Source organism: Schistocerca nitens, chromosome 12, assembly GCF_023898315.1.
Source record: "Schistocerca nitens isolate TAMUIC-IGC-003100 chromosome 12, iqSchNite1.1, whole genome shotgun sequence".
NCBI lineage: Eukaryota > Metazoa > Arthropoda > Insecta > Orthoptera > Acrididae > Schistocerca > Schistocerca nitens.
In genome coordinates, this window is record NC_064625.1 from 31,330,754 (window position 1) to 31,355,911 (window position 25,158).

General features: G+C 39.7%; 1 protein-coding gene across 2 annotated transcripts in view; it reads right to left on the reverse strand.

Moving 5' to 3' along the window:
- LOC126215330 (methionyl-tRNA formyltransferase, mitochondrial) overlaps nt 1-23,279 on the reverse strand; it is a 53,091-nt gene extending 29,812 nt beyond the window's left edge. The window contains exons 1-2 of one of the 2 annotated variants that reach the window (XM_049942012.1): nt 22,762-23,279; nt 88-291 (exon numbers count right to left, since the gene is read on the reverse strand). In XM_049942012.1, coding sequence (XP_049797969.1) covers nt 88-291; nt 22,762-22,976 — 419 coding nt within the window. In that variant the 5' untranslated portion in view covers nt 22,977-23,279. The remainder of the gene's footprint in view (nt 1-87; nt 292-22,761) is intronic. The other variant, XM_049942011.1, reaches the window with a different exon arrangement.
- Between the last annotated feature and the right edge of the window lie 1,879 nt (nt 23,280-25,158).

A 25,158-nucleotide genomic window follows, 5' to 3' on the forward strand; every position in this document is an offset into this window, starting at 1 on the left:
TCATAATTTTACAGTTTCTTCACGTGAATAATGTGTATTGATATTTGACAACTGCAGCATATAGATTCACAAGCCGACAGTACTTACAAAGGGAACATTTCAATTATCTTCTTGGGAATGAGGTGTCCAAAAGATGCTACAAGACCAATGTGAAATCCTGGTGGAACAGACTCCAATGGCCATGGATGAACTGTGAGGTTTTCCTGCTGTGCGATCCTTTGTACAGGGTTTGGTTTACGAGATTTTGTCGATGTCACAACCTCTAGATGACCCACGACTCTTAGCAGTTTCCTGAAAAACACACAGTCTTGACACAAATATCTAACACAGCTTTAAATGACAGCCAAACAGACACACCTTTTATAATGATGTAGATTATGAGTATCTTCACCTGTGGTGATTAAAGGCAATAAAATTACACAACACTGAAGTTTTAAAATTATAATTACTACACAAATAATCTTGGTGACAGGTTTTGTAATCACAGACTATCACCATTATGCACAATAATTTGTATTACATAAGAGAAAAAAATAACACAGTCAGGAGAATAGTGGAGCAGGCTTGCAAATGATTTGCAACAAACAGTTTAACCCTGAAGCTTTCAAACTCTAATGTTATGCATTTACAAAAAAATAAAGATGACTTACTAGCTCAGTAATATTTTAACAGGTTGCCAGTATGTATCAGGAAAGAATACAGTAATGTCCAGATATTCAGAACAGAAGTAAAAGAATACTTTATGAGCATCTTCTTGCATCACAATGACCAGCTCCTCCAACTCCACTTACAAATTTCTAAGTAAAACCAATTAAAGTTTAAAAAGTTATGTGCATTTACAATACCCTCTCCGTACGTACATTGTGGTGCCAAAAACCATGGGATAGCGATATATACATATCCACATGGCAGTAGTATTGCATATGCAAGGTATAAAAGGGCAGTGCACTGACAGACCTGTCATTCGTACACAGGTGATACATGTGAAAATGGTTCCGACATGGTTATGGCCACATGACGGCAATTAACAAACTATGAATGATGAATGGTAGTTGGAGCTAAATACATGGGACATTCCATTTTGGAAATCATTAGAGAATTCAGTATTCCGCAATCCACAGTGTCAAGGTGTGATGAGAATAACAAATTTCAGGCATTACCTCTCACCGTGCACAAAGCAGTGGCCGATGGCTTTCAATTAACAGCTGAGAGCAGCGGCATTTGTGTAGAGTTCTCATTGGTAAAAGACAGGCAACAGTGCATGAAATAACCAGGGAAATCAATGCGGGGTGTACGATGAACATAACCACTAGAACAGCGCAGTGAAATTTGGCATTAACGGGCTATGGCAGCAGACGAGCGATGCAAGTGCCTTTGCCGGCAGCAAAACCTTGCCTCCTGCATCTCTCCTGGGCTTCTCACCATATCTGTTGCACCCTAGATGACTGAAAAACTGTGGCCTCGTCATATGAGTCTCAATTTCAGTTGGTGGTAAAAATTGGTTTGCATCTGGTGTGGACTTCATGAAGCCATGGACCCAAGTTGTCAACAAGGCATAGTGCAAACTGGTGGTGGCTCCATAATGGTGTGGGCTGTGTTTACATGGATGAACGGGGTCCTTTGGTCCAAATGGGCCAATCACTGACTCGAAACGGTTACGTTCAGCTACCTGGAGACCATTTGCAGCCATTCATATACTACATATTCCAAAACAACAATGGAATTTTTATGGATCACAATGCCTCAAGCCACTTGGCCACAACTGTTCACAGTTGGTTTGAAGAACACCCTCCACACCTCGAGCAAAAGACATAGACAGCACACTCCGCTGTAGAGTGAAAATTTCATTCTAGAAACATCCCCCAGGCTGTGGCTAAGCCATGTCTCCGCAATATCCTTTCTTTCAGGAGTGCTAGTTCTGCAAGGTTCGCAGGAGAGCTTCTGTAAAGTTTGGAAGGTAGGAGACGAGGTACTGGTAGAAGTAAAGCTGTGAGGACGGGGCGTGAGTTGTGCTTGGGTAGCTCAGTTGGTAGAGCACTTGCCCGCAAAAGGCAAAGGTCCCGAGTTCGAGTCTCGGTCTGGCACACAGTTTTAATCTGCCAGGAAGTTTCATATCAGCGCACACTCCGCTGCAGAGTGAAAATTTCATTCTAGAAACATCCCCCAGGCTGTGGCTAAGCCATGTCTCCGCAATATCCTTTCTTTCAGGAGTGCTAGTTCTGCAAGGTTCGCAGGAGAGCTTCTGTAAAGTTTGGAAGGTAGGAGACGAGGTACTGGTAGAAGTAAAGCTGTGACGACGGGGCATGAGTCATGCTTGGGTAGCTCAGTTGGTAGAGCACTTGCCCGCGAAAGGCAAAGGTCCCGAGTTCGAGTCTCGGTCCGGCACACAGTTTTAATCTGCCAGGAAGTTTCATTTATGGGACATGATTGAGAGGTCAGTTCGTGTACAAAATCCTGCACCTGCAAACACTTTCACAATTATGGACAGCTATAGAGGCAGCACAGCTCAATATTCCTCCAGAGATATTCCAATGACTTGAGTCCATGCCGTGTGAAGTTGCTGCACTATGCTGGACAAAGGAAGGTGCAACACAATACGAGGAGGCTTCCCATGACTTTTGTCATCTCAGCGTATATAAATGTGTCTCGATCACAAGAGCTCATTATGGTAACATACATGCTAATAGCAATTACCATAGCTATTACCCTCGCACCTGTGTGTTCCTCCATGTTGTTGTTGTTGTTGTTCAAAAATGGCTCTGAGCACTATGGGACTTAACTTCTGAGGTCATCAGCCCCCTAGAACTTAGAACTACTTCAACCTAACTAACCTAAGGACATCACACACATCCATGCCCGAGGCAGGATTTGAACCTGCGACCGTAGCGGTCGTGCGGTTCCAGACTGTAGAGCGTAGAATTGCTTGGCCACCCCAGCCGGCTTTTGTTGTTATAGTTGTTGTTGTTGTTGTTGTTGTTGTTGTTGTGGTGGTGTTCAGTTCGAATACTGGTTTGACTCAGCTCTGCATGCTACTCTATCCTCTGCAAGTCTCTTCATCTCTGAATATCTACTGCAAACTGCATCCTTCTGAATCTGCTTGCTGTATTCATCTCTTGGTCTCTCTCTACAGTTTTTACCACCCACACTCCCCCCAGTACTAAACCGGTGATCCCTTGGTGTCTCAGAAGGTGTCCTACCAACCGATCCATTCTTCTAGTCAAGTTTTGCCATAATCCACTTCCCAATTCTATTTAGTACCTCCTCATTTATTTTGTGATCTTCAGCATTCTTCTGTAACACAACATTTCAAAAGCTTCTCATCTTGACTAAACAGTTTATCGTCCATGTTTCACTTCCATACAAATGCTGTCAAAAAAAGACACTCTGACACTGAAGCCTATACTCAGCATTAACAAATTTCTCTTGTTCAGAAACACTTCTCTTGCCATTTCCAGTCTACATTTTATACCCTTCAACTTTGCCCATCGCCAGTTATTTTGCAGCCCAAAGAGCAAAACTCTGTTAAGTGTCTCATTTCCTAATCTGATTCCCACAACTTCATCTGATTTAATTCGACTATATTCCATTAGTCTTGTTTTGCTTTTGTTGATGTTCATCTTATATAAACCTTTCACGACACTGTCCACTCCATCCAACTGCTCTTCCAAGTCCTTTGCTGTCTCTGACAGATTTACAATGTCATTGGCAAACCTCAAGTTTTTATTTCTTCTCCCTGAACTCTTAATTACTACTCCCAATTCTTTTTTTTGTTTCCTTTATTGCTTGCTCAATGTACAGACTGATAACATCAAGGATAGGCTACAGCCCTGTCTCACTCCCATCTCAACCTCTGCTTCCCTTTCATGCCCCTTAACTCTTACCACTGCTGTCTGGTTTCTGTACAAGTTGTATATGGCCTTTTGCTCCCTGTATTTTACCCTTGCTACTCTCAGAATTTCAAATAGAGTATTCCAGTCAACATTGTCAAATACTTTCTCTAAGTCTACAAATGCTATAAATGTATGTTTGCCTTTCCTTAATCTACCTTCCAAGATAAGTTGTAGGGTCAGTATTACCTCGCATGTTCTTACATTTCTCTGAAATCCAACTAATCTTATCCGAGGTTGGTTTGTACCAGCTTTTCCATTCTTCTGTAAAAAATTCATTTTTGTACTTTGCAACCATGACTTATTAAACTGACAGTTTAATAATACATACTAGTGTCTTTGGAATTATTATATTGTTCTTGAAGTCTGAGGGTATTTCACCTGTATCATACATCTTGATCACCAATAGAAGAGTTTCGTCATGGCTGGCTGTCCCAAGACTCTCAGTTGTTCTAACAGAATGTTGCTACTCCCAGGGTCTTGTTTCAACTTAGGTCTTCCAGCTCTCTGTCAAATTCTCACGTTATTGTATCCCCCATCTCATCTTCATCTATGTCCTCTTTCATTTCAGTAATATTGCCTCACGTACATCTACCTTGTATAGCCTCTCTATATACTCCTTCAATCTTTCCCTTCTTTGCTTAAGGCTGGTTTTCCATCTGAGCTCTTGATATTCATACACCTGCTTCCCTTTTCTCTGAAGGCCTCTTTAATTTTCCTGTATGCAGTATCTACCTTTTTCCTTGTTATATATGCATCTAAATCCTTACATTTTTCCTCTAGCCATTCCTGCTTAGCCATTTTGCACTTCCTGTCAATCTCATTTTTTAAATGTTTGTATTCCCTTTCACCTGCTTTGTTTACTGTATTTTCACATTTTCTCCCTTCCTCGATGAAATACATTATCTCTAGTAAAAGATATCTACTTGGCCTTGTCTTTTTACCTATTTTATCCTCTGCTGCCTTCAATATTTTATCTCTCGTAGCCACTCATTCTTCTACTGTATTCCCTTACCCCGTTTTTGACAATTACTTGCTAATGCTCTCTCTGAAACTCAACAACCTCTGGTTCTTTCAATTTATTCAGGTCCTATCTTCTTAACTTCCCACCTTTTTACAATTTTCCTCCATGTAGAGAGAACAAAAAGAACTTGCACCCTAAGACATACAAGTCATTTTGGTGTCATTCTTTATAATGCATTACCATCATACATAAGAGATTTATGTTTATTGTTGAGTTACTTTTGAACCTGTTAACAGATGTACCATCTACACTGTGTTCGTCTTTGCACAAGAATTTTTGTGCTGTTGGTTTCCTGTTTTCTCTGTGCCAGATGAAGTGCAATACACCTCCACAGAAAAGGTATCAGAAGATTGTGATGTTATAGTACTGCCAGGTGTTCCTGTGTGTTTTTTCAGCAATGTTAAATAATGTATTCATGTGTTAACCTTTTTTTCAGTAATGCAATATAAAAAAATTTCATGTTCTAGTTATATAATATTTACACTTCTTATCCTTGTTATAATCTCCTTGCAGGTTAAGTATATGTGATTTTCCTTCCTAATCACATACTGAGCAAGGTGGCTATGTCAGCATTAATGAACTGGACTTCCATTTGTGAGGAGTGGGGTTCATACCCTTTCGGCCATCCTGCCTTGGGTTTTCCATTGTTTTCCCACATTGCTGAGATGAATGTTAGGCTAGTTCCCTTAATGAGGCCATGGCCAACTTCCTATCCTATCCTCACCTAATCCTATCCTGTTCTGTATACGTATCATATATTTTTTCTGTAATATATGTTACATACCCAGTACTGTACTATAGAATGGTCTAAGGACAAATAAATGAATGTATAAATTATGAAAGATGTGTTACATAAAATATTACATCTACAGATCTTTGGAGTGGTAATGTACTCAATGAAAATAAGTGTTGCAAACTGCTTTCTGAATGACAATGAGTGACTATAATAGTCTATGTATAATGGTCAAAGAATTATCTTATGGACATCAGTGTACATAGGTTGGAACTTAAATTAGTGGCAACACTGCTGTGGAGACACTATGCAATGGAACCTACTATTACTGTTGATACCACATGTTGTTGACATACCTTCTTACCTCCAAGCAAATGGACTTGCCCGTCCCACATCACCGGCGTGCGCACAATCGAAGGAAACACAGTCACTTGTGAGCGAGCAGTCTAACGTAACGGTGTCACTATGTTTTCGAAACAGGAACAACGCAGTTGGATCAAGACTGAGTGTGCCAGAGGTCGTACAGCATCGCAGTGTCATCGAGGTCTTCAAGAGGTGTGCGGGGAATCGGTATTGCCGTACAGAACAGTAGCACGTTGGGTAAAAGCCTTCAAAGAAGGTCCAGCAAACAGTGGCAGATATGCATTGGGCAGGTCATCCTAGCGTCTCTGAAGAAGATGTGCATGCTGTTGCCGCGTTAGTGGACAGTGACCGATGCCATACGATTCGTGAGCTCAGCCATAAAACCGGATTAGCGCATATAACTGTGCTTCGCATCCTGAAGGAACGCCTGGGCATGCGAAAAATTGCATCACGATGGGTTCCGCATGACTTGACGGAAATGCAGAAATGGATGCGTTACGACACTGCTCAGAAACACTTGGAGCACTATCAGCGCGAAGGAGAGGCTTTCTTATGCCTTACCGTAACACTGGATGAGACATGGGCCACATCGTAGGGGCCAAAACTGAAACACCAATCCAACGAATGGCATCGTTATGGGTTGCCGCGACAGTTGAAAGTGCATCAGAGCCCCAGTATGGCGAAAGTTATGGTGATTCTCGTGTACGACTGTGATGGTGTTATCCTAAAGCATTACGTTCTTCCACGACAGACCGTCAATGCACAGTATTACTGTTCGTTTTTGGAGCATCATCTGTGACCAGCTTTGTGAAAGACACGGCAACACTTTCTGCACAACCTGCCCACCATTTTGCACGACAATGCGCGGGCGCATACAGCGCAAGCTGTGGCTGCTCTCTTCGGTCAATGGGACAGGGAAGTACTGTACCATCCACCATACTCCCCAGACTTGTGACTTTGATTTGATTTCAAAGATGAAGGAACCACTTCGTGGTATTCACTTCAGAACTGTTCCAGAGATTCGACAGGCAGTAGACTGTTCCATTTGCACCATCAACAGACCAGGCTCCGCTAAAGGTATACTATGCCTTCCACATCGGTGGCCAATGGTTCTACGCAATGCTGGTGACTACTCCAAAGGACAGTAACAGGTGCAAACATGTAACTCTTTTGTATCGGTTGTGAATAAATGGTTGTCACTATTTAAGTCCCAACTCTAGTACGCTCATTTACACTTCTGTGAAAAGCTTTGATATTGTCTTTTTTCTCTGTTTTGAGGTTTTGTGATTTATTCCACATCTACGAGAACAATTTAATTGAGGAAAATTAACTAATATATATCTTTTCTTGTACATATACCCTGGGTATTCCTGTTTTACGACATGTTCTACATCCTTGAGAATCTTGTCATTATAGATCTGTGGAACAAAAAGTATATGTAATCTAATTTGCAACTTATTGTAACAGTTTGACTCAGAGATGTAATGTGTAATTTGAAGATGTAAGTAAGTGAAACAAGCACTAGAATGGGGTAGAAAGGAGGAAACTTGAAAATGCTATGACCCAGACATGATTGTGGGACTATGAGGAGGGTAGAAGAAGAAGAAGAAGAAGAAGAAGAAGAAGAAGGAGACTGGTGCACAAATTAAACTTTCTAATAAGTTTTTCATCGTGTAGGGAGCTGTGAAAGCAGTAAAGTTACATAAATGCTTGGCATGTAATAGTACATAAAACAGCAGCTGGATATGTCACAGTAGCACACATGTTGTCCCAGGAGGAGCAGTTAATATTCTGGGATATGACAGGAACAATCATCTGAAGCAAAAATGTTCATATGGAAATACTGCCCTTCTCCAAATGGTTTCTGAGATAAAACATATTTAATGCACATTGCTGTTTATTTTCTGTATTATTCAATGCATTGTCATTATTTACAACATACCACAATAGTGGACAGGTCCATCAAGTCAGAAAAATATCTCAAATTGACCTAAAAAAACTACCTAAGCTACAGCGCATGTGTGTTGACAAGATTTTCAATATTCTATTAATGCAAACTATTAGTCATAGAGCAAAAATGAATAGGACCTTTCTTGTAGGAAATTTAATGTAGTTGGATTTTAAACTACGTCAGATTTTTTCCCGAGGCTGTAAATTTTCAACTTATTCAAGAAAAACATACAAAACTGACATTAAATGTATTGGAAACCATTCGGAATAGGGGACAGTACACGAATTTCTTTGCTTCTAATGAGAATTCCTGTCATATCCCTGAATATTCTGGGACACCTGTATATAGGTGACTTGCTTTGAGATTTTTTTTCTAAAAATTAGTATTGTAAATTGTATGTTCTGAAGACATTATTTCAGGAAATTCAAATCCATAAACATTCGAAAAGATAATTGAAAAATGTGCATCTTAAAGTCACCACATAACGGAGGCACTTAGATAACTTTATTGGGTCTCTGTAAAAGTAAGGCTGCCATTGTCTATGTATCAACCACAACCCATTACGAAATCGTGCAACAATCCTTACTACACAGCAACATTGTTTTCGAGCTGTGGGGTTACTTTGACATTTCTATGTATCAGGTTAATAATGAATAAATGCTATGTATGTTTTATGAGGTTCAAGCAAATTCACAGATTAACACTCCTTAACATCTACAAGGGCCCAAAGCAATATCCCAAATGTCCAACAGTACGTTCAAAAGAGCGCTCAGGAAATTCAGCTGAAATATCACACCTTTACTCATTAAATACATCTTTTCCCATTGCTTTGAATGAAATGTGCTTATTACAAACAGATTTTATTCCCATCACATAATATTCGCCGTCACTAAACCATTCTTGTGTCAGTGCAGTGTAAAAACGCTTCACAGACTTTTGGATCCCTGAAAGAATTTGAACAAGAACATAGCTTCCTGGCTTCAACAATGCCTCTGTTGCCTCACAATAGATACACATAACAGTGACTTCAGTCATCCGTAGTATATTCTCCTTGACTATTCAAAACATTCTGCCAATGCTGTGGTAACTTTTTGATTCCATGACTGTAGAAATCACATGGTTTTGAAGCAAAGAACTCATCGAGCCATGTTTGGAGCAAATTTTCATCTGGAAAGGAAGTGCCTTGAAGGTTGTTTGATGTATAGTGGAAAGGGTGAAAATCTGAGGGTGAGATCAGGGAATAAGGTGGGTGGGGAATGACTTCCCAACCCAGCTCCTGTATAGGGTCTTTTTTCAGTGTAGCAGAATGCGGTTGGGCATTATCGTGGAATAGCATCACCTCACACAGCTTTCCTGGTTGTCGTTCTTTGATTGCATCTGCAAGATGTCTCAATTGTTGACAATTAATGTCAGCAGTGATGGTTACACCTCAAAGAAGCAATTCGTAGTACACCACATAGTTGCTGTTCCACCAGCTGCATAATATTACTGCTTGTGGGTGCACGCAGGTCTTTGTATGGGAGGCTGCTGCTTTGTTTGAGCTCAACCAGCCCTTCCTTTCCCTATGTTAGCATAAAGACATCATTTCTCACCACTCATAATGGTTGGCATTGTTCACAAGCTAACTGATGACAAGCAAGCAGAAACACACACATTGCCACCCACTGTTTTTTCTGAATTTGCCTTATAGAGTGTAGTATCCATACACCCTGTTTTTGAACCTTCCCCACCGCATACAAATGTTGCACTATGGTGGAATGATCCTAGTTCGTCAGATTTGTTAGTTCTCGAGTACACTGGTGGAGCATTGTGGATTAATGCATTTAAACCATCTTCATCAAATTCCCAAAGGTCTTCCTGAATGTGGAGAGTCACTAATGTCAAAACAATCCTTTTTTTAAAAAAAAAAAAAAACAAGTTTTTGGCATGCTCTGTTGAATGGCATTAGTCCCATACACAGCACAAATTTTTCTACCTGCCTTCACTGCTGTCACCCCTGCACTGAACTCAAACAGAAGAATATGTTGGAAACATTCCGATTTCTCCACTTGGTACTCCATTTTCTTGTTTGCGCGGCTCCACTCCCTATGTCCAAATGACAATATGTAAACTCAAACAGTGAGCTACAAATAAAATATGGCATTTGCTAAATAAATCCATATCAATCAGAAAGCCAAAGTACAAAACAAAAATATTATGAACTTACGCACCAATCTCATACACTTCACTACCAATTTCAAGTTACGTGCAGAGCTACATCCATATGTTAACACACTGTATGAAATAACACGATATCTACTATAACAGATTATTCAGATGTGACTGCCCTGCATTCCATGCACCACTGAGTTATCCAACGGGACACACATACTATGTAATTATCATGTACCATTTGTTCTTGTCCTGTCGATGTCATTCTCTACTTGTCAGAAGTTCCTTTGTACTAGCTTTCTGACAATGCAGTAGGCGATTGTGTGAATATTTCCTTCAACTGTATGTGCCATATATCATTAAGTTTTTGGACTATGGAAACTGTCTACTGTGCAAACAATAAATATTCACTAATGTGTTAGCCTCATGCAAAACCCCATGACGACTCAATCTTCTCTTGACCACACTTACTTCAAGCAAACTCACAACTTGCCATCAACTTAAAAGTCCATATCAGAAACCTTATATTTTCCCAACACAACTCAGTGTTTATGATATAATATGTCATTACTGTTCAAGTGTTTTTGCTATCCGCCTAAGGTGACCATATTTTTGAAACAAGAAAATGGGACATTTTAATTTTTCTCACTGAAGAAAGGACAAAAGAGAATGTGTAAAACTGTTTCATCATAAATACGAAGGTTTCGAAAGTAATGATAAAGAAATAATGTGTATCTCGCATATATATTAGCTCTGAATTCACTCCAGCAAAACAGTCATGTAGAACTATTAATGCCAGAATCATTCCTCATTGATATTTTGCTGATTAATTGATCTTCTTCAATAACTCCACTACACCACACAACATTTTATAAAATTTGTACATGTGTGATTGAAGTTCACCTTATTAATCAACACAGCTTTCGAAAGTCTAAACTGACAGAATGTTCTCATCAACTGTCCAACATCCATCCATATGAGAAAACATTCATTGACTGGAGGTGTTCGTTCCAGGTAAACACAGAAGAAATTCAAGTATTTTAAGAACATTGGTTTAAGGCACACTGTCTGTACTGCAATATGAAATATTTTCTACCCAACAGTCACTCAATGAAGGTACCATTTCACAAACGAAATTTTTACAAATGTTATTTCCTCAGGGGTACTCCTGCATTAACTGTTACTTCCAAGACCAGATTTAAGGCACTACTGAAATGAATGAAAGGGCTATAAATGATGAGTCACAGGCAGCAAATGCAATCATTTCTTAAACATAGTAGAAAGTATAGGGGCAAACTGTTCAAGAGCAAAATCACATCAGTATGTTGAAAATTTAACTCTCATAAAATTCAACCATATGAACATATCACTAACTTCTTCTCCTGATATTAAGAAAATTATACATTCTCTCAAAAATAAAGACTTGCCTGGTTTTGATGGTGTCTCCAACAGAGCACTAAAATTCATTCCCATGAAATTAGCCCAGTTTTATCTGAAATATGTAATGCATCACTAACTCAAGGCATCTCTCCAGAGAGACTGAAATCCTTTGAGATTGTGATGTAATCCAGAGTAGTGTGTCACCTCAACAACAACAGTTTCAGTTTCAGAAGGGTTGCTCTACTGAGAAAGCCATTTACATGTTCACTAACCAGGTTTTACAAGCAACAATAAAATAGCACAAATTGGTATTTTCTGCAACCTCTCTAAGGCATTTGACTGTGTGAACCACTGTATTCTCCTAAATAAGTTAACATTTTATGGGAATGATGGTATAGCCAACCACGGGATAATGTCATATCTAACCAAAAGAATACAGAAAGTTGTACTTAGTAATTCAAGGAATATGGTCCAGGGATATAACTCTGACTGGAGCAAAATCATGTATGGGGTTCCCCAAGATTTGATCTTAGGTCCACTACTGTTCCTCATACACGTAAATGATCTTTCACCTAGTATACAACAAGCAGAATTAGTTCTTTTTGCAGACGACACTAGTACTGTAATCAATCAAAGCATACATGCAAAAATAGAAATAATGATAAAGTTCTTAAAAGTATCATTGGCTGGTTTTCTGCAAATGGTCTCATCCTCAATTTTAAAAAGACCCAATGTATTGAGTTTTGCAAATCTAGGGGTACTACATCAATGATAAGTGTAATGCATGGTGAGCAAATAATAAATAGGGCAGAAACTTCAAACTTCTTAGGGGTCCATACTGATGAGAATTTAAATCAGAAAAACACACATTTTGGAACTCCTAAAACAACTTAGTTCAGCCACATTTGTGCTTAGAATCATTGCCAATCTTGGGAGAGACAAATCAGTAAGTCGACATATTTTGCATTTTTTCTTCAATGTCATATGGATTATGGACTGATGTTCTGGGGTAACTATATCTTTAAGAAAGAAAGTCTTCATTGGGACAGAATGTGCTGAGAGAAGAATATGTGGAGCTCACCTGTGATCATCTTGTAGACATCTGTTTAAGGAGTTCGGTATTCTGACTACTGCTTCACAGTGTATTTATTCCCCTCATGAATTTGTTGTAAATAATACTTAACAGTTCAAGAGGAACAATGAAGTACATAATTACAATACCTGAAGGAAAAATGACATTCATCTCCATATTAAGATTGTCTTTAGCACAAAAATGTGTGCATAATGGTGAATCAAAAATTTTTGAGCATTTACCCAGAGATATAAAATGTATGACAGACAGCAATCTAAAATTTGATAACAAACTGAGAAAGTTTCGCCTTGATAACTCCTATAGATTTAAGTGTCAAGAAGTCGTTTCTGAAATTATTTGTATGGAGTGCAGCCATGTATGGAAGTGAAACATGGACAATAAATAGTTTGGACAAGAAGAGAATAGAAGCTTTCGAAATGTGGTGCTACAGAAGAATGCTGAAGATTAGATGGATAGATCTCATAACTAATGAGGAGGTACTGAATGGAATTGGGGAGAAGAGGAGTTTGTGGCACAACTTGACTAGAAGAAGGGATCGGTTGGTAGGACATGTTCTGAGGCATCAAGGGATCACCCATTTAGTGTTGGAGGGCAGAGTGGAGGGTAAAAATCGTAGAGGGTGACCAAGAGATGAATACACTAAGCAGATTTATAAGGATGTAGGTCGCAGTAAGTACTGGGAGATGAAGCTTGCACAGGACAGACTAGCATGGAGAGCTGCATCAAACCAGTCTCAGGACTGAAGGAAGACCACAACAACAACAACAACAACAACAACAACAACTCCTATTCTGCAGAATTTCTGTTATTGTAATGTGTAGAAGGTTGTGGGTTGAAATTAATTAACTCAGATCCATGTATCTTTTCTTTTTGTAAAGATGTTCAGAATGTAACTGTATGTACAAATTAATTTGTGATGTGAATGTATAATGACTCGTTCCACATTATTACGATCTATTGCGCAAAATGATTCATGGAACACGTTAGTAAGTACCTAACTAACCTGTCCAACTGCAGTCCTCCAAACTCTCAATGGGTTCAAGCCACTTATTTAAATATTCAGCTGCTCCTTGATAAAATGTATGGACATAGTGTTCAAATTTTATGATCTCAGATGATAACCCTCATTTTCCAGTGCACCATTAATTGATCTGATAGCTGATTTTATGAAACAATCTTTGCCATTGGAAACTAAATTAAATTCAAAATCATTTAACACAGAAATTACTCTACAAATGATAGAGCACAGCAATCAGTCATTGTTTCTTGCAGATTTTATTTGGCAAATCTAGATTTTGGCTAGTGTCGAGCCATTATCAATGAACTATTTCATAGTATCAATGCATGTCAGTTCCCTGTTGTTCGGGTGTCTATCACAGTTCCTTCAAGACTAGTCAGCTCAAATCCCCTCAGCAGAATTGAAGGACCTGATGAGCAACAGAAATATTATGTCCTTGTGATTTGAGGAATCTGTCATTATTGAAATAAGATTAACTTTCTGTAAATCAGATTCTAGTTGAGAAATGGCAAATGGTTTAAAATATTTAATATAATTGCTTTGGTTTTGCTATGGCCACAAGTAAATTTTGGTACAAAAGTCCGTTGGATAAGTTTAGCAGTACAGTCCACTAATCTGAAAGACTGGTTGTGGTGAACAGTATGGTAAATGAACACTTCTTCAATAGCTGCTAATTTCATATCTTTATCACCAAAACCTATGGTTATAGCATTTGTAGACTCAGAGAAAGCTTTTGACAGTGTTGACTGGAATACGCTCCTTCAAATGATGAAGGTGGCAGGGCTAAAATACAGGGAGTGAAAGGCTATTTACAATTTGTACAGAAACCAGATGGCCATTCTAAGACTTGATGGGGACAAAAGAGAAGCAGTGGTTGAGAAGGGAGTGAGACAGGGTTGTAGCATACCACCAATGTTATTCAATCTGTATATTGAGCAAGCAGTAAAGGAAACAAAAGAAAAATTTGGAGTAGGAATTAAAATCCGGGGAGAAGAAATAAAAAACCTTGAGGTTTGCTGATGACATTGTAATTCTGTCAGACAGCGAAGAACTTGAAAGAGCAGTTGAACGGACTGGAAAGTGTCTTGAAAGGAGGATATAAATTGAATATCAATAAAAGCAAAATGAGGATAATGGAATGTAATTGAATTAAATCAGGTGATGCTGAGGGAATCAGATTAGGATATGAGGCAATTAAAATATTGGACGAGTTTTGCTATTTGGGCAGAAAAATAACTGATGATGGTCAAAGTAGAGAGGATATAAAATGTAGACTGGCGATGGCAAGGAAAGCATTTCTGAAGAAGAGAAAAATATCGATTTAAGTGTCAGGAAGTCTTTTATGAAATTATTTGTTTGGAGTATAGCCATGTATGGAAGTGAAACAAGGATGATAAACAGTTTAAACAAGATAATGGAAGATTTTTAAATGTGGTGCTACAGAGGAATGCTGAAGATTAGATGGGTAGATCATGTAACTAATGAGGTGGTACTCAATAGAATTGGGGAGAAGACGAATTTGTGGCACGACTAACTGGAAGACTGAATCGGTTGGTAGAACACATTCTGAGGCATCAACAATTTAGTATTGGAGGGAAGTGTGGAGGATAAAAACCGTAGTGTGAGACCAAGAGAGCAATACACTCAGAAGATTCATACGGATGTACGTTCTGGTAGTTACTCGGAGATGAAGAGGCTTGCACAGAATAGAGTAGCATGTACAGCTGCATCAAACCAGTCTTTGGACAGAAGACCACAAAAACATCACCACCAAAACTTCCACTAAAAAAAAATTTTTCAACACTGTGCTACAAAAAGCACCTGCACATACCATTCTTTTATGTTTTTCACTGTTGTTATGATATAGTTTTTGCATCAAACATCTGAGTCAAAAATTATTTTTTAATGTATGGTTATTCCTTTTGTAGGTCCCTCTTAAAAACACACTTACCTCTCAGCAGTGGCATATTATTAATTTCAAGTATTTTAGCAATCGCAGTTTACAAAAGCTCACAGTATTTTATTATTTTATAAATGCAGAACAAAGTACTGTCTTCTACAACTGTAATGAATACACTCCTGGAAATTGAAATAAGAACACCGTGAATTCATTGTCCCAGGAAGGGGAAACTTTATTGACACATTCCTGGGGTCAGATACATCACATGATCACACTGACAGAACCACAGGCACATAGACACAGGCAACAGAGCATGCACAATGTCGCACTAGTACAGTGTATATCCACCTTTCGCAGCAATGCAGGCTGCTATTCTCCCATGGAGACGATCGTAGAGATGCTGGATGTAGTCCTGTGGAACGGCTTGCCATGCCATTTCCACCTGGCGCCTCAGTTGGACCAGCGTTCGTGCTGGACGTGCAGACCGCGTGAGACGACGCTTCATCCAGTCCCAAACATGCTCAATGGGGGACAGATCCGGAGATCTTGCTGGCCAGGGTAGTTGACTTACACCTTCTAGAGCACGTTGGGTGGCACGGGATACATGCGGACGTGCATTGTCCTGTTGGAACAGCAAGTTCCCTTGCCGGTCTAGGAATGGTAGAACGATGGGTTCGATGACGGTTTGGATGTACCGTGCACTATTCAGTGTCCCCTCGACGATCACCAGTGGTGTACGGCCAGTGTAGGAGATCGCTCCCCACACCATGATGCCGGGTGTTGGCCCTGTGTGCCTCGGTCGTATGCAGTCCTGATTGTGGCGCTCACCTGCACGGCGCCAAACACGCATACGACCATCATTGGCACCAAGGCAGAAGCGACTCTCATCGCTGAAGACGACACGTCTCCATTCGTCCCTCCATTCACGCCTGTCGCGACACCACTGGAGGCGGGCTGCACGATGTTGGGGCGTGAGCGGAAGACGGCCTAACGGTGTGCGGGACCGTAGCCCAGCTTCATGGAGACGGTTGCGAATGGTCCTCGCCGATACCCCAGGAGCAACAGTGTCCCTAATTTGCTGGGAAGTGGCGGTGCGGTCCCCTACGGCACTGCGTAGGATCCTACGGTCTTGGCGTGCATCCGTGCGTCGCTGCGGTCCGGTTCCAGGTCAACGGGCACGTGCACCTTCCGCCGACCACTGGCGACAACATCGATGTACTGTGGAGACCTCACGCCCCACGTGTTGAGCAATTCGGCGGTACGTCCACCCGGCCTCCCGCATGCCCACTATACGCCCTCGCTCAAAGTCCGTCAACTGCACATACGGTTCACGTCCACGCTGTCGCGGCATGCTACCAGTGTTAAAGACTGCGATGGAGCTCCGTATGCCACGGCAAACTGGCTGACACTGACGGCGGCGGTGCACAAATGCTGCGCAGCTAGCGCCATTCGACGGCCAACACCGCGGTTCCTGGTGTGTTCGCTGTGCCGTGCGTGTGATCATTGCTTGTACAGCCCTCTCGCAGTGTCCGGAGCAAGTATGGTGGGTCTGACACACCGGTGTCAATGTGTTCTTTTTTCCATTTCCAGGAGTGTATTTTTAAGTCACTATGAAGAATGTGTGTTCACAATTTTTGTTGTTGTTGTTGGTGGTGGTGGCATTCACATTAAGCAAAAGAGCAGACCAGCACAGTTGGATTAATGTCTGTGTGGTGTCACCGCCAGACAGCACACTTGCTAGGTGGTAGCCTTTAAATCGGCCGCGGTCCGTTAGTATACGTCGGACCCGCGTGTCGCCACTGTCAGTGATTGCAGACCGAGCGCCGCCACACGGCAGGTCTAGAGAGAGACTTCCTAGCACTCGCCCCAGTTGTTCAGCCAACTGTGCTAGCGATGGTTCACTGACAAATTACGCTCTCACTTGCCGAGACGATAGTTAGCATAGCCTTCAGCTACGTCATTTGCTACGACCTAGCAAGGCGCCATTACCAGTCACTATTGATGCTATAAAACATGTACTGTCAAGAGCGATGTTCACCAATTATGGATTTAAGTATTCCAGAAGCTCCGTACTTTTTTTACTAGACTCAACTCCTTTAACTGTTCCAGACCTCACGCCAGCCTGCGTGAGCTTAAACGCGTGCCTTTCGGCTTCCTCCTAGTGGATCGGCTGTCTTGCCAGTCCACAACAGTCTACAACTGTACTTCTCCATGCATAGTCTCCACACAGTTTCAGGTGTTTATGCATTGTAGACCAATAATATTAGAAGTGCTTTGCTTTGTCAGTTGTTAGTATCTAAATTTTTCATCAAACTGGCACTAAACAGGACATTTCAACTTTTGAGAACTACAGTCAACAGCATTTTATGGCAATCAGTACCTACTACAAAAAAGGGACATTTTGTTGTCCGTTTCTAGCTTTTTAAAAAAGATGGGACTAAGACTCACAAAAAGCAACTGTCCCAGCCAATGAGGGATGTCTGTTCACCTTATATCTGCCTGACTGTGGCTACTGATCATCAACTGTGTTCACTTCCAGAAAACTTTTACACTTGCTGGTACCTGAATCAGGATATGATTGCTACTATGCTTGAAAATGTTACTGGGTACTGAACTATTATCAACAGAAATCTAAGAACAGTTTATAAAAAGTAACACATAAATGTACCATTGATTAAACAATATTACGAGAAGGAAAGTTGTTACTCACCATACAGTGGAGATGCTGGGTCGCCGATAGGCACAACAAAAAGATGTCCACACTTAAAGCTTTTGGCCAACGGCCTTTGTCAACTATATATATATATATATATATATATATATATATATATATATATATATATATGATGTGACTTACCGAACGAAAGTGCTGGCAGGTCGATAGACACACAAACAAACACAAACACACACACACACAAAATTCAAGCTTTCGCAACAAACTGTTGCCTCATCAGGAAAGAGGGAAGGAGAGGGAAAGACGAGACGATGTGGGTTTTAAGGGAGAGGGTAAGGAGTCATTCCAATCCCGGGAGCGGAAAGACTTACCTTAGGGGGAAAAAAGGACGGGTGTGTGTGTATATATATATATATATATATATATATATATATATATATATATATATATATATATATATATATACGGCTGCAGTCAAGTTGTGAACCTAAGTTGATAAAAATTTGTATTATTCTTTTAATTACTGTGTTTTCTTACCATATGTTTATGTAACGTACTGTTAAATGGTTATGCTCGCTTGAGATTTGAACATACTTGGGATTTTGATTTTTCTGCCTAATGTTGATACCATATGTTAAACTTGTTCATATTAAAGGTCATTCATTATTATGTTACGTAACCAGTAACTGATAAAGATTTCTTGTGCTTGTTGCAACTGTTATTAAAGGAACTGGAGTTTAACACTACTTTTGCTGTTGAGATACTCCCCTGGCCATTCTAGTGCTTTGTTCACTGATATCTTACTATGAACCCATATGCAAGTTTATTTTTTTGACGGTCTTTCATTTTATGCTACTAACCAGTTCCTATGAAAACAAAAATCCTTCCACAGTCAAAACAATACTAGTTTTTAAAGTTCTTGAGTATTACTACTTAGCATTATTTTTGCAAGTATCTGACATAAAGGAAAATTGCTAGACTTGTGGCCTAGTAGTTTGTATGTACCTGCCTTCACTAGTATTGTATTTACTACCCAGACTAGATATATGCAACAAGATTATACTGAAACTACCTCTACAGTGGATTGTGATAATGAGCCTAGAAGAATTATATTTGCTATGGGAAAAAAATTACGCAGGGACAGGAATGTCAGACTTAATATTTCCACTGTCAGGTATTTAATTGCAAAATCAATACATTAACTACATTTATAGTGAAACTGAAATGTTATCAGCTGTGGTGATTACTGTATGTATGCAAGACACACTGTACTTATAATTTCACTTTGACAATGACATATTTAGTGCATGCAGAGAAATGAAGTTAGTTTTGGGCAGTGTATGAAACAAATAATGTAAAAGTATAAAATTTTGTTAGTCAAATAGGTAATTAAAAGGAAAGTTGTATTAACTTCATGGAATTATGACATGAAAGTTTGTACTGCTTTATTATGTAGCAATTAAATGAGGAGTGATTTGATGAAGTACAGTGAATTAGTAGGCTATAGTGAGGATTATTGTGGAATGAAATAATGATGTGTTAGTGCCTCTTTTGAATAAACATGAAAGTTTGTGAGTTATTATGAGCAGTAATAATGTGTTGATACAGATGTTATGGCTGGATTTTGCTATCACAAAATTTAATGGAGTACATCCATGTGATCATAAGGAAATGTTGGTAAGTGTGTGGTGAAGAAGTAGTCATGTTTGAATCCCCTTATAAATTCGGTTCTGAGCAAAGACAAGTGGAATGATAATTATTTGCTAAACTAACTAATCTGCTTATGAAATGGGATAAAAAAACATCTGACTTAAAAGTTTCAGAACCACACAGGTACAGGTTATGGCCATAATTGATGCAAATTAATGGAAAATTGGGGGAAAGAAGGCCAGCATTATGAGAAATGTAGAGGTACCGATCTAGCAGTAAGATAATGAGAGGTTTACTACTATCACTACCTATTTCATATATTTTTACTGCTTATTGTCATAACTTGTAATATAGGCACTAAGCTGTTTACCATAAGAACAGACTTAACAGAAACATTCATCACTTGCAGATGCTACATGTAATCATGTTTAACATTATCTCATACACACTATATTCCGGTAAACATGCATCCACAGTGACAAGCTATCTGTATAATTTTTGTACACATTATGCATTTACAAAAGAAAAAGTAAAAATTTAATGCCAAGCTTTTATTTTTTTGCAGTCCTGCTTACACTTGAGCGCAGCTGTTTACCTTGCCCTTTTATAAATTTTTTGCCAAATTAGAACTAGATTTTCACTTAACTATTTTAGAAAAACACAGTTATGACCACTATCTGGTCCTCGTGGTCAATTATGGAACTCAACAGTGAAGACATCAGATAAGGGGTGATCACAATGAACAAGAACTAGAGGTAGACGGAAGGAAGACAAGATTAAAAATTGGGTAAATTTACAATTACCTAAATGGAAGGCAGTATGACAAAAAATTTGTTGGGAGATCACACAAATCTCTCACTACCTCTAACATCACTGGAAAGGCAGGGCACTCTTAATTAAAATCTAACATCAAGCACAGATGAATAATCAGTAAAAAACACAGTTACTGACACATATTCATTGTTACTACTATATTAATTGAAATGATAAACTTTAGTTTTCCATCATTATGTATTGTAAGATCTGCAAGTGTATAACTATTTACTATCTAATAATCTGGATGTAAAAAAATTCAAAGTTAATGATTCTGCAAACTTAAATGACTGGATATGGTATAATTACACACTGATTAAACATGTAAGATTTTTGCAACACTGTAATCAGAAAAGAAAGTTTCTTTAGGCTGCTTGCGTTTTACTGGTGAAGAGAACATCACTATCTTGTGGTAAGGAAGCATCGTCGTCGTCCTCGTTATTTTATACCGCACTAATTATGTTCCTCCCGTCATTGTTTAACACAATGAAACTAAGCACTATTCGCTACACAGTTTTCCCTTAATTCACAGAACCACACTGACACTTCAATCTGCTGTTCTACTAGCTATTTCTGTGAGCCTCCACTGCGGCTTTTATTTCTCTGCGCATTCTATTTAAGAGGCGCTTTGTGGCGGGCTGGCGTGTGATCTGCCATTCGCGGAATACACGGTTTTTCTCTTTAATGTAAGCCAGGATGTCGGGGGGGGAGCGGTTTCGAACAGAAGTTGGCACGACCATCGGTAGCGGATAGCGTGGATGTGGCGACATCCTCCAAGGCATCCACCTCATCCTCACCTACGTCTTCTACATGCCGCGCTGCTGCCATTGGTGCTGCAAAGCCTAGCCTGTAGTCTGTAATAGTTCCAGGTCGTTTTACGCTGTTCGCGACTCATAAGTCATATGAGGATATCTTGGCGCGCGGGTGTGTTTTGAATAATGGTTGCCTAAAATACCGGTAGAGGTCAAGCCTTAACTACCACTTCAGTACACAATTACAATGTAGCCACCACGGCACCACCAAATGGCTCAGGGATTCCGTTTTGCTTTGTGTTGTGAGTAGCTTGTTGGCTTCTTTTCTTATTTAGAAATGAGTGAAGAGACAAATCCTGAATCATCAAGGGATTCGAGGGAGACGCCCACGATCCCAATGGTGTCGGTGATTCCTATATCCACATGTCAGTACTGCTTTCGCAGACCTACAAACAACGGATGAGGGCTGCCAGCCCTGCGAGGAGGAGGCGGAGCTTGTTTCCCCGCGCCGCTCCTATGTGGAGTACCTTCGTCGTTCTTATTTGTTTACCGTCGTAGCAGTAGTACTGTGTCCATACATCCCGCTAGGCCCGGTGACAACATTAACGTAATGTAGAGGGCCGTTTTACATATCACAGAAAACTGCAACTCTAATCATCTATATAGAAGAAGTTACACTGACGTCTGACCATGTCTTCTCTGTGCTTCACTTTTTTGTCAGTCAGCTTATTTCTACAAGCGTAAAACGTTGTGAAACATCCACTGACAATTAACGTCACATTGCCCTCAGAGTCTGACACAACAGCAATAACAAGCAGTATGCTGGACTGTGAAGCTCATAATTTCACAATTACACGGGTCACCTGTACAATTTTTATACTACACGATCAGTCTGAATGTTAGAAAGTACAAAAACCATGGCATAGTGTGTTAATGTGCATATAAACAGAAGACAATTTAACCCTAACTTGAATGCCGTTTTCGCAGGCAAGACACGGAAATCTGTGCAGAAACAGAAAGCTGTGTTAGATCACACTTTGTGGTAGGTGTCACGAGAAAAGGAAACCTCTATTGAACGTAATTAAATGGGAAAAATACATTCACGGCTTGAACTTCACTGAAGAATCAGTCGCCCCGTTATTTTCGATACATCAATCATTCTCTGTATAAAGAGCTAAAGCACTGAGTAGAACATTGAGTATGTACTGCCTAATAGTGACAGCAAACACTGAAAGTATTAAGCTAAGAACTGTATTGTTTTAACAATCGCGTTAAATGAGATCTGCGAATTACAAGGATTTTTCGTAGTACTGGGTTGTTTAATGGAAAACTAAAACATAATAATACTCTTCAATTGACTATCAGTACTTACATTTCATTACAAAGAGCTGTTAAGCTTTCTGCTGAAAAATCATCAGTGCCGAAAAACAAAACATTCCAAGCAGGAGCAATAGGGCGAGTAGAGTATGATCGAAACGTTTGATCACATTTTTTGTGTTTCACACTCACAGATCTAACGCAACGATTTAATCTGTAGCAGAGTTTTTCAGGCAAATTCCGCAGCAAATATGCTTTCAACATTATCATGGTTAAGTACACGAAGTAGTTGTTGAGGTTAGGTTCCCGTGAGTATAAATGTGTTGCAGCTATCCGAGTTCGAGATGCTATTTGTCATTCTTCAGAATCACGACAACATCCACCGAACACACACGACGACTACAAACCAACATGTAAACTTCGAAAACAGTCACACTAAACACAACAAATCCTATGTATTGCATCGCATAACTATCAACGTTCCAGATGTGCACTGTGCAGCTTTACTACCTACTACCTAGGGTACAACACACCAAAAGGGCATCGTACAACCGCACACTTTAAAACTCAAATTTAATGGATACTTGCTTTCAGTTTTTCGATTTTCTTTCGCTTAGAAATTGCTGAGCACAAATATTTACTCTGGCAAAAAACACCTGGGACATTACGTTCAGTCAAATAAAGGAATTACGTATGTACATGTTGTCTATACTGTGTGATGTGACATTTGAAAATCTGGTAGCGCTATTTTTGTTCGCTGTGCGCGTTTATTTATTAAACACGCTGTGTTCAATAAGATAACTCTTCCTGGTTATGACTGTACGAATACAAGTAGCTCACAAATTCTACACCAGAAACTGCCATTGATCCTCAGTCCAATCACCCAGCCAAGAAGAAAAAAAAGAAATAGCTCCACATTGTATAATACTCACAACTGCCGGTTGTGCATGAACATCCATGCTCTGCAAATCACTGTGAAGTCTATGGCAGAGGGTACGTCCAGCTGACCAGTTATTAGGGTCTCTTCCCATTCCATTCACGTATGGAGAGTGGGAAGAATGATCGCTTAAATGCCTCTGTGTGTTCTGCACTTAATCTCAGCTTGCCCTTACAATACCAAGGGAGTTGTAGTATATTCCTAGAGTCATTAGTTAAAGCCAGTTCTTGAAACCTCGTAAGCAGGCATTCTCAGGATAGTTTTTGTCTATCTTACAGAGTCTTCCAGTTCCATTCCTTCAGTATCTCCATGACATTCTTCCTTTCCCACAGGTCAGACACACCTGTGACCATTCATGCTATCCTTTTCTGTTGGTCCTCTTTGTAATTGGTCGCACACACTTGAGCAATATTCTGGAATGAATTGCATGAGTGATTTGAAAGAAATCTCTTTTGTAAGACTAACTGCATTTCCCTTGTATTCTACCAACTAAAATCTGCTACCTGTTTTATCCATGACTGAGCCAATGTGATCTTTCCAATTCATGTCCCTAGAAAGAGCCAGATGTTTGCACAAGTTTACTGATTCCAACTGTGAGTCACAGATATTATAGTCATAAGTGTACTACGTTTTATGTAGGGAACTGTTTCACATTTTTGAACATGTAAGTTGCCAGTCTTTGCACCACTTTGAAATCTTATCAAGATCTGACTGCAGATTTGTGCAGCTTCTATCAGACAGTATTTCATTATAGATAACAGCATCATCTGCAACAATTCTGAGGTTACTATTAATCTAAAGGCTGCAAATTCAAATAAATCTTTAGGGATAACAGTAATGAGTATGTTAAATTGGAACAATCACATCGAAAACATTGTGGGGAAAGCAAACCAAAGTCTGTGATTTATACGCAGATTGTGTAAAAAGTTTAACAGGTCTACTAAAGAGACTGCTTACACCACAATTGTTCTGCTCTGTTCTGGAGTATTGCTGTGCAGTCTGGGATCCGCATCAGATAGAACTGAAGGAGGACATCGAAAAAGTTCAAAGAATGACAGCTAGTTTGTATTATCACAAAATAAGGGAGAGAGTGTTATGGATATGATGGATGTGATACATGAATATGGTTGGTAATCATTAAAACAAAGATTTTTTTCATTGTGGCAGGATCTTATTGTGCAGGATCAATCATCAACTTTCTCCTCCAATTGTGAAAATATTCTGTTGGCATCCACCTACAAGATCACTGTGATAAAGTAAGAGAAACTGGAGCTCACACAGAAAGAGTTAAGTGCTCTTTTTCCTGCACACCATACGAGAGTGGAATGGTAGAGAAATAGTGTGAAGGTGGTTCAATGAAGCCTCTGCCAGGCACTTAATTGTGAATTGCAAAGTATCACATAGATATATATTAATATTGTCTGCAAGCTCATTAATGTACAATGTGAACAGCAAGATATCCAAAACATTACCCTGGGGTACATCTGAAGTTTACCTCAACATCTCTCAATGACT